The sequence below is a fragment of the Procambarus clarkii genome, chromosome 3 (assembly GCF_040958095.1).
Source record: "Procambarus clarkii isolate CNS0578487 chromosome 3, FALCON_Pclarkii_2.0, whole genome shotgun sequence".
Classification (NCBI taxonomy): domain Eukaryota; kingdom Metazoa; phylum Arthropoda; class Malacostraca; order Decapoda; family Cambaridae; genus Procambarus; species Procambarus clarkii.
The window spans coordinates 43,056,769-43,067,160 of record NC_091152.1 but is presented as its reverse complement, the minus strand read 5'-3'; the positions used below and the strand labels follow the sequence as shown (position 1 = coordinate 43,067,160).

General features: G+C 40.4%; 1 protein-coding gene across 1 annotated transcript in view; it reads right to left on the bottom strand.

Annotated features, from left to right (window-relative positions):
• LOC138368950 (major centromere autoantigen B-like) overlaps positions 1-8,423 on the bottom strand; it is a 10,691-nt gene extending 2,268 nt beyond the window's left edge. Inside the window, exons 1-3 of the mRNA XM_069331679.1 lie at positions 8,315-8,423; positions 6,680-6,826; positions 5,030-5,185 (exon numbers count right to left, since the gene is read on the bottom strand). Of these exons, the coding sequence (XP_069187780.1) occupies positions 5,030-5,185; positions 6,680-6,826; positions 8,315-8,423 (412 nt within the window). The remainder of the gene's footprint in view (positions 1-5,029; positions 5,186-6,679; positions 6,827-8,314) is intronic.
• Positions 8,424-10,392: the final 1,969 nt, after the last annotated feature.

Sequence of the window (10,392 nt, the reverse complement as noted above, 5' to 3'; positions counted from 1 at the left end):
GGCCTCCTGGTTGCTGGACTGATCAACCAGGCTGTTAGACGCGGCTGCTCGCAGCCTGACGTATGAGTCACAGCCTGGTTGATCAGGTATCCTTTGGAGGTGCTTATCCAGTTCTCTCTTGAACACTGTGAGGGGTTTGCCAGTTATGCCCCTTATGTGTAGTGGAAGCGTGTTGAACAGTCTCGGGCCTCTGATGTTGATAGAGTTCTCTCTCAGAGTACCTGTTGCACCTCTGCTTTTCAACGGGGGTATTCTGCACATCCTGCCATGTCTTCTGGTCTCATGTGGTGTTATTTCTGTGTGCAGGTTTGGGACCAGCCCCTCAATTATTTTCCACGTGTAAATTATTATGTATCTCTCCCGCCTGCGCTCAAGGGAGTACAGATTTAGGCTCTTTAGTCGGTCCCAGTAATTTATATGTTTTACTGAGTGGATTCTAGCAGTAAAGGATCTCTGCACGCTCTCTAGGTCAGCAATTTCTCCAGCTTTGAAAGGGGCTGTCATTGTGCAGCAGTACTCCACTTTAGATAGCACAAGCGTTTTGAAAAGTATCATCATCGGTATAGCATCTCTAGTGTGAAAAGTTCTTGTTATCCAACCTGTCATTTTTCTTGCAGTTGTGACGGCTACTTTATTGTGTTCTTTAAAGGTAAGGTCTTCCGACATGAGTACACCCAGGTCCTTTACATTGCCTTTTCGTTCTATGTTATGATTTGCCTGCGTTTTGTACGTGGTTCCTGTTTTTATGTTTTCAATTTTTCCGTAGCGCATGAGCTGAAACTTATCCTCGTTGAATACCATATTATTTTCTGTAGCCCATAGAAAGACCTGATCTACATCTGATTGGAGGTTTGCCGTGTCCTCTATGTTGCCAACTCTCATGAAAATCCTAGTGTCATCTGCAAAGGATGATACAGTGCTATAGGTTGTGTTCTGGTCTATGTCCGATATGAGGATGAGAAAAAGTACTGGAGCAAGCACAGTACCCTGGGGGACTGAGCTCTTCACGGTTGATGGGCTGGATTTTATTTTGTTGACTATTACACATTGGGTTCTGTCAGTCAGGAAATTGTAGATCCATCTGCCTATTTTCCCGGTAATTCCTTTTGAACGCATTTTATGTGCAATAACACCATGGTCACATTTATCAAAAGCTTTTGCGAAATCTGTGTAAATTACATCAGCATTTTGTTTGTCTTCCATAGCATCTAATGCCATATCATAGTGGTCCAGCAACTGCGACAGGCAAGAGCGCCCTGTTCTGAAACCATGTTGTCCGGGGTTATGGAGATGCTGTGATTCCATGTATTTTGTGATCTTACTTCTTAGCACTCTCTCAAAAATTTTTATGATGTGCGATGTTAGTGCTATCGGTCTGTAATTTTTTGCCTCTGCCTTATTTCCTCCTTTATGGAGTGGTGCTATCTCTGCTGTTTTTAGTATGTCAGGGATAACGCCAGTATCTAGGCTTTGTCTCCACAGAATGTGAAGGGCCTGCGATAGTGGTTTTTTACAGTTCTTGATGAATATGGAGTTCCAAGAATCCGGGCCTGGTGCAGAGTGCATAGGCATACTGTTTATGGCTTCTTCAAAATCTAGTGGGGATAGGGCGACGTCTGATATGTGATTTGATGTTGGTATCATATCCATGAAAAATTCATTTGGGTTATCAATCTTTAGTGCATTTAATGGCTCACTGAAAACAGAGTCGTACTGCTTCCTCAGTAACTCGCTCATTTCTTTGTTGTCATCTGTGAAAGTTCCATCTCCCTTTCGCAGGGGCCCGATACTAGATGTGGTTTTTGATCTTGATTTTGCATAGGAGAAAAAATATTTCGGATTTCTCTCTATTTCACTGATGGCCTTTTGCTCTCTTTGCCTCTCCTGGGTTTTGTATAATTCTTGTAGCTTGAGTTCAATTGTTTCTATTTCTCTACCTAACCTTCGCCGTTCTTGAGATAGGGTGCGACTCTCAAGTTGTTCCGCGATTCGTTTTCTTCGCCTATATAAGGAACGACGTTCCCGTTCCAATCTGCATCTCTTTCTCTTTTTTCTTAGGGGTATGCGGTTTGAACATATTTCTAGTGCTACTGAGCTTATTTTTTCCAGGCACTGGTTCAAGTTTGCATTTCCTAGCTGTTCTTCCCAGTTTATTTCTGTGAAGTCCTGGTTTATTTGCTCCCAGTTTATCCGTTTATTATTGAAGTTGAATTGGCTGAAATCTCCTCCACCGGGAATCTGGACTGGTTTTGGAGGTCCATTCCCCATGGTTGTCAGTACCTCAATTAAGTTGTGATCTGAGTAACAGGTATTTGTAATCATTATGTTCCCGATCAACTCATCATTATTAGTGAAAATGAGGTCCAGCGTGTTCTCCTTCCTAGTTGGTTCTACTATTTGCTGGTTTAAGGCAAACCTATCGCACATCCGTAGCAGGTCATTTGCATGTGCCTGCTCATTTAGGCTACTTCCTGGTATTCTTTCTGATATTACTGTATTAGCCAGGTGCTTCCATTTCAGGTGCCGTAGGTTGAAGTCCCCAAGCAGGATGATGTTCGGAGCTGGATTTGTGAGGTTTTCCAAGCAGTGCTCTATTTTCATTAGTTGGTCTTTAAACTGCTGAGGGTTTGCCTCCGGTGACTTATATACAAGGACAACAACTACATTTAGGATCTCTATTTTGACTATCAGCACTTCCACCATATCATTTGAGGTGTTTAGCAGCTCAGTACAGATGAGTGTGTCTTTGATGTAGAGGCTGACCCCACCCTGAAGCCGGTGTTTCCTATCACATCTGAAGAGATTGTATTCTGGGATCCATATTTCACCATCAAGGTAGTCCTTTGTGTGAGTTTCCGTTAGGGCTGCAAACACTGCATTTGCCTCATGAAGGAGACCATCTATAAAATGAACTTTGTTGGATTTGCGTGTTTTTATACCCTGGATGTTGGCAAATATAAATGATGTTATCGTGTTAGTGGAAGTGCTGGATGCTTTAATTGGTGTTAATATCTGAGGCTCTGGTAAGGAGGCCACTGTGTTTGCCTCCCGCCGGACCTCGCCGCCTCGCCGGACCCCACAAGCACCTCCCTGGACTTCGTTGGGCCTCCCAACACCTCTCCGCACCCCTCCCTGGACCTCGCAGGACCTCTCTGGACCCCCCAGCACCTCCCAGCACCTCCCAGGACCCCCCAGGACCTCGCTGGCCCTCCCAGCACACCTTCCTGGACCTCCAGGTCTTCAGCACATAATATAGTTCTAAATCCTCAACACTAATATATAATCAGTATTGTCTCTAGTATTGTCTACAGTATCACCTTCAGCATTATCTTCAACAGATTCAGTATTACCTTCAACACCTTCAGTATTACCTTCATCACCTTCGGTATTACCTTCAACACCTTCAGTATTACCTTCAGTATTACCTTCAACACCTTCAGTATTACCTTCAGTATTATCTTCAACACCTTCAGTATTACCTTCAACACCTTCAGTATTATCTTCAACACCTTCAGTATTTCCTTCAACACCTTCAGTATTACCTTCAGTATTACCTTCAACACCTTCAGTATTACCTTCAACACCTTCAGTATTACCTTCAACACCTTCAGTACTACCTTCAACACCTTCAGTATTACCTTCAACACCTTCAGTATTACCTTCATCACCTTCAGTATTACCTACAACACCTTCAGTATTACCTTCAGTATTACCTTCAACACCTTCAGTATTACCTTCAACACCTTCAGTATTACCTTCAACACCTTCAGTATTACTTCAACACCTTCAGTATTACCTTCAACACCTTCAGTATTACCTTCAACACCTTCAGTATTACCTTCAACACCTTCAGTATTACCTTCAACACCTTCAGTATTACCTTCAGTATTACCTTCAGTATTACCTTCAACACCTTCAGTATTACCTTCAGTATTACCTTCAACACCTTCAGTATTACCTTCAACACCTTCAATATTATCTTCAACACCTTCAGTATTATCTTCAACACCTTCAGTATTACCTTCAACACCTTCAGTATTACCTTCAACACCTTCAGTATTACCTTCAACACCTTCAGCACCTTCAGTATTATCTTCAACACCTTCAGTATTATCTTCAACACCTTCAGTATTATCTTCAACACCTTCAGTATTACCTTCAACACCTTCAGTATTACCTTCAACACCTTCAGTATTACCTTCAACACCTTCAGTATTATCTTCAACACCTTCAGTATTATCTTCAATACCTTCAGTATTACCTTCAACACCTTCATTATTACCTTCAACACCTTCAGTATTACCTTCAGTATTATCTTCAACACCTTCAGTATTACCTTCAACAACTTCAGTATTACCTTCAGCACCTTCAGTATTACCTTCAACACCTTCAGTATTATCTTCAACACCTTCAGTATTACCTTCAACACCTTCAGTATTATCTTCAACACCTTCAGTATTACCTTCAACACCTTCAGTATTATCTTCAACACCTTCAGTATTACCTTCAACACCTTCAGTATTATCTTCAACACCTTCAGTATTACCTTCAACACCTTCAGTATTACCTTCAACACCTTCAGTATTACCTTCAGTATTACCTTCAACACCTTCAGTATTACCTTCAACACCTTCAGTATTATCTTCAACACCTTCAGTATTACCTTCAGTATTACCTTCAACACCTTCAGTATTACCTTCAACACCTTCAGTATTACCTTCAGTATTACCTTCAACACCTTCAGTATTACCTTCAGTATTACCTTCAACACCTTCAGTATTACCTTCAACACCTTCAGTATTACCTTCAGTATTACCTTCAACACCTTCAGTATTACCTTCAACACCTTCAGTATTACCTTCAGTATTACCTTCAACACCTTCAGTATTACCTTCAGTATTACCTTCAACACCTTCAGTATTACCTTCAACACCTTCAGTATTACCTTCAACTCCTTCAGTATTACCTTCAACACCTTCAGTATTACCTTCAACACCTTCAGTATTACCTTCAACACCTTCAGTATTACCTTCAACACCGTCAGTATTATCTTCAACACCCTCAGTATTATCTTCAACACCTTCAGTATTACCTTCAACATCTTCAGTATTACTTTCAACACCTTCAGTATTTCCTTCAACACCTTCAGTATTACCTTCAGCACCTTCAGTATTACCTTCAACACCTTCAGTATTACCTTCAGTATTACCTTCAGTATTACCTTCAACACCGTCAGTATTATCTTCAACACCCTCAGTATTATCTTCAACACCTTCAGTATTACCTTCAACATCTTCAGTATTACCTTCAACACCTTCAGTATTACCTTCAACACCTTCAGTATTATCTTCAACACCTTCAGTATTATCTTCAACACCTTCAGTATTATCTTCAACACCTTCAGTATTACCTTCAACACCTTCAGTATTACCTTCATCACCTTCAGTATTACCTTCAGCACATTCAGTATTACCTTCAGCACTTTCAGTATTACCTTCAACACCTTCAGTATTATCTTCAACACCTTCAGTATTACCTTCAACACCTTCAGTATTACCTTCAACACCTTCAGTATTACCTTCAACACCTTCAGTATTATCTTCAACACCTTCAGTATTACCTTCAACACCTTCAGTATTACCTTCAACACCTTCAGTATTATCTTCAACACCTTCAGTATTACCTTCAACACCTTCAGTATTACCTTCAACACCTTCAGTATTATCTTCAACACCTTCAGTATTACCTTCATCACCTTCAGTATTATCTTCAACACCTTCAGTATTACCTTCAGCACCTTCAGTATTACCTTCAACACCTTCAGTATTACCTTCAACACCATTATTTCCTTCAACACCTTCAGTATTACCTTCAACACCTTCAGTATTACCTTCAGCACCTTCAGTATTACCTTCAACACATTCAGTATTACCTTCAGTATTATCTTCAACACCTTCAGTATTATCTTCAACACCTTCAGTATTACCTTCAACACCTTCAGTATTACCTTCATCACCTTTAGTATTACCTTCAGCACCTTCAGTATTATCTTCAACACCTTCTGTATTACCTTCAGTATTATCTTCAACACCTTCAGTATTACCTTCATCACCTTCAGTATTACCTTCAGTATTATCTTCAACACCTTCAGTATTACCTTCAACACCTTCAGTATTATCTTCAACACCTTCAGTATTACCTTCAACACCTTCAGTATTATCTTCAACACCTTCAGTATTACCTTCAACACCTTCAGTATTATCTTCAACACCTTCAGTATTACCTTCAACACCTTCAGTATTACCTTCAACACCTTCAGTATTACCTTCAGTATTACCTTCAACACCTTCAGTATTACCTTCAACACCTTCAGTATTACCTTCAACACCTTCAGTATTACCTTCAGTATTACCTTCAACACCTTCAGTATTACCTTCAACACCTTCAGTATTACCTTCAGTATTACCTTCAACACCTTCAGTATTACCTTCAACACCTTCAGTATTACCTTCAACACCTTCAGTATTACCTTCAGTATTACCTTCAACACCTTCAGTATTACCTTCAACACCTTCAGTATTACCTTCAGTATTACCTTCAACTCCTTCAGTATTACCTTCAACACCTTCAGTATTACCTTCAACACCTTCAGTATTACCTTCAACACCTTCAGTATTACCTTCAACACCGTCAGTATTATCTTCAACACCCTCAGTATTATCTTCAACACCTTCAGTATTACCTTCAACATCTTCAGTATTACTTTCAACACCTTCAGTATTTCCTTCAACACCTTCAGTATTACCTTCAGCACCTTCAGTATTACCTTCAACACCTTCAGTATTACCTTCAGTATTACCTTCAACACCGTCAGTATTATCTTCAACACCCTCAGTATTATCTTCAACACCTTCAGTATTACCTTCAACATCTTCAGTATTACCTTCAACACCTTCAGTATTACCTTCAACACCTTCAGTATTATCTTCAACACCTTCAGTATTATCTTCAACACCTTCAGTATTATCTTCAACACCTTCAGTATTACCTTCAACACCTTCAGTATTACCTTCATCACCTTCAGTATTACCTTCAGCACATTCAGTATTACCTTCAGCACTTTCAGTATTACCTTCAACACCTTCAGTATTATCTTCAACACCTTCAGTATTACCTTCAACACCTTCAGTATTACCTTCAACACCTTCAGTATTACCTTCAACACCTTCAGTATTATCTTCAACACCTTCAGTATTACCTTCAACACCTTCAGTATTACCTTCAACACCTTCAGTATTATCTTCAACACCTTCAGTATTACCTTCAACACCTTCAGTATTACCTTCAACACCTTCAGTATTATCTTCAACACCTTCAGTATTACCTTCATCACCTTCAGTATTATCTTCAACACCTTCAGTATTACCTTCAGCACCTTCAGTATTACCTTCAACACCTTCAGTATTACCTTCAACACCATTATTTCCTTCAACACCTTCAGTATTACCTTCAACACCTTCAGTATTACCTTCAGCACCTTCAGTATTACCTTCAACACATTCAGTATTACCTTCAGTATTATCTTCAACACCTTCAGTATTATCTTCAACACCTTCAGTATTACCTTCAACACCTTCAGTATTACCTTCATCACCTTTAGTATTACCTTCAGCACCTTCAGTATTATCTTCAACACCTTCTGTATTACCTTCAGTATTATCTTCAACACCTTCAGTATTACCTTCATCACCTTCAGTATTACCTTCAGTATTATCTTCAACACCTTCAGTATTACCTTCAACACCTTCAGTATTATCTTCAACACCTTCAGTATTATCTTCAACACCTTCTGTATTATCTTCAACACCTTCAGTATTATCTTCAACACCTTCAGTATTATCTTCAACACCTTCAGTAGTACCTTCAACACCTTCAGTATTATCTTCAACACCTTCAGTAGTACCTTCAACACCTTCAGTATTACCTTCAACACCTTCAGTATTATCTTCAACACCTTCAGTATTACCTTCATCACCTTCAGTATTATCTTCAACACCTTCAGTATTACCTTCAGTATTACCTTCAGCACCTTCAGTATTACCTTCAGTATTACCTTCAACACCTTCATTATTACCTTCAACACCTTCAGTATTACCTTCAACACCTTCAGTATTACCTTCAACACCTTCAGTATTATCTTCAACACCTTCAGTATTACCTTCAGCACCTTCAGTATTACCTTCAGTATTATCTTCAACACCTTCAGTATTACCTTCAACACCTTCAGTATTATCTTCAACACCTTCAGTATTACCTTCATCACCTTCAGTATTATCTTCAACACCTTCAGTATTACCTTCATCACCTGATAATTCCTTGTTTTCCCTTGTTAGTTCCCTTCCCATACCTTTATTATTATTCATTGTGTCCTTAACTAATATATTTTTATCTAAGATATAAATAGGTGCTCAGTAAACCAGTACAAGGACTATTATTTCTTATCTTGCCAGGACTGTCAGCAAGGAGACAAGATGGCGGCACACAACCGGAACAGAACAAACCAAAGAATCGAAAACAAGACATTTTTCGACTATTTCGAATTCCAGCAGCAGCTGCAAGAGCTGGACAATGGAGTAGTTGTCTATCCCAACTCTATTGTGACATACATCATTCCTCCCAACACCAATATACACAAACTCCGGGCACACGTAAAGCAAGAAATTGTTTAGGCGAAAAATATAAAAAATTGTGCTAATAGGAACTCCGTTATTGATTCTTTGCGGCAAGTTTCAACGTATTTAGAAAATTGTAAGGAGTTCTCGCAAAAAAATGGTGTAGCCATGTTTTTTACAAGTCATTTCCGTAACGAGAATGTTGGGATTGACGGCCCCCTGGAGTGTGTGATGGAGCCCCCCTTCAAAATTAGGTCGACAATTTATAGATGTAGCAACAAAATATGCACCGAGCCCCTGTGGAAGCAGGCCAAAAACTCACAGGGAAATCTCATATATGTCATCATTGACGCCAGCGATATTTTGATCGCGCTGGTAAGTGTCCACGAAGAAAAAGTTCTTTACCACAAGAACAACAACGCTCCCTCCAAGCACGGCCGAGGGGGGCAATCCGCCTCCAGGTTCGAGAGAATAAGGACTGAAAAGGTTTAACAGTTTACGAAGAACTGTGTTGACCGGTTGACAGAAGTGTTGACGCAACACGAGGACACTGACGTTGTGCTAGGAGGCGTCGGCCAAGTTAAGGACACGTTCCTACAAATGATAAACAAGACCCAAAAACAGAAAATAAAACTAACTCTTTCATTAGGGAAAAATGGCGTCGAAGGACTGCACGAAGCAATCCAAAAGTCTCAACCCCTCTTGAAAAACATCGGCGGAGACACAAACACAAAGCTGATCGAAGATATTTTCGCACACCTAAAGCAGGGGGAGGACGACATGGTGTGTCTGGGTCAACAGGCCGTCACTGCAGCAGTGACCTGTGGCGCAGCCCGCGTCGTGCTTCTCTGGGATGGCCTCCCTCTTAACACTGATCTAATAAACAGTTGTTTCGAGTTCCGTACTGAAGTGAAAATATTCCGGAACACAACCAGCGATACGGACACTCTGGTTAAGACCTTCGGAGGACTGGCAGCAATCAATAGGTTCCCTTACACTCCATTGGAATCCCTCCTCAGCGAGATCCACCTCGACCACTGAGTCCATGAAGGACACGAGGAGCTCCGTGCCCACCCCGGATAGTGAGGAGCTCCGTGCCCACCCCGGATAGTGAGGAGCTCCGTGCCCACCCCGGATAGTGAGGAGCTCCGTGCACACCCCGGATAGTGAGGAGCTCCGTGCACACCGCGGATAGTGAGGAGCTCCGTGCCCACCCCGGATAGTGAGGAGCTCCGTGCCCACTCCGGATAGTGAGGAGCTCCGTGCCCACCCCGGATAGTGAGGAGCTCCGTGCCCACCTGAGGAGAATTGACCTGTGACATTTATATGTTTTTAATTTATATGGAATATATATTTTACGTTAATTTATATTTATTTAAAAAAACAAACTGTAATAGTTAAAGTGAACTGTATTTCTTAAAATTCAATAAATATTATTGACCACATAGGTAATTTAATTAACTGTCTTCAACTCATATATTGATGCTAGGTAACTAGTTAATTCTTCCTCCTCTTCTCTTACACCTGTCAAAGGTCACTCACAAATAATAGCAGGAATCCTATATGACAGCTATATCAGAGGAAATATTGGTATATTGATCATAAGATGAGGACCAAGGAATATTTACCATATATCAGAGGAAATATTGGTATATTGATCATGAGATGAGGACCAAGGAATATTTACCATATATCAGAGGAAATATTGGTATATTGATCA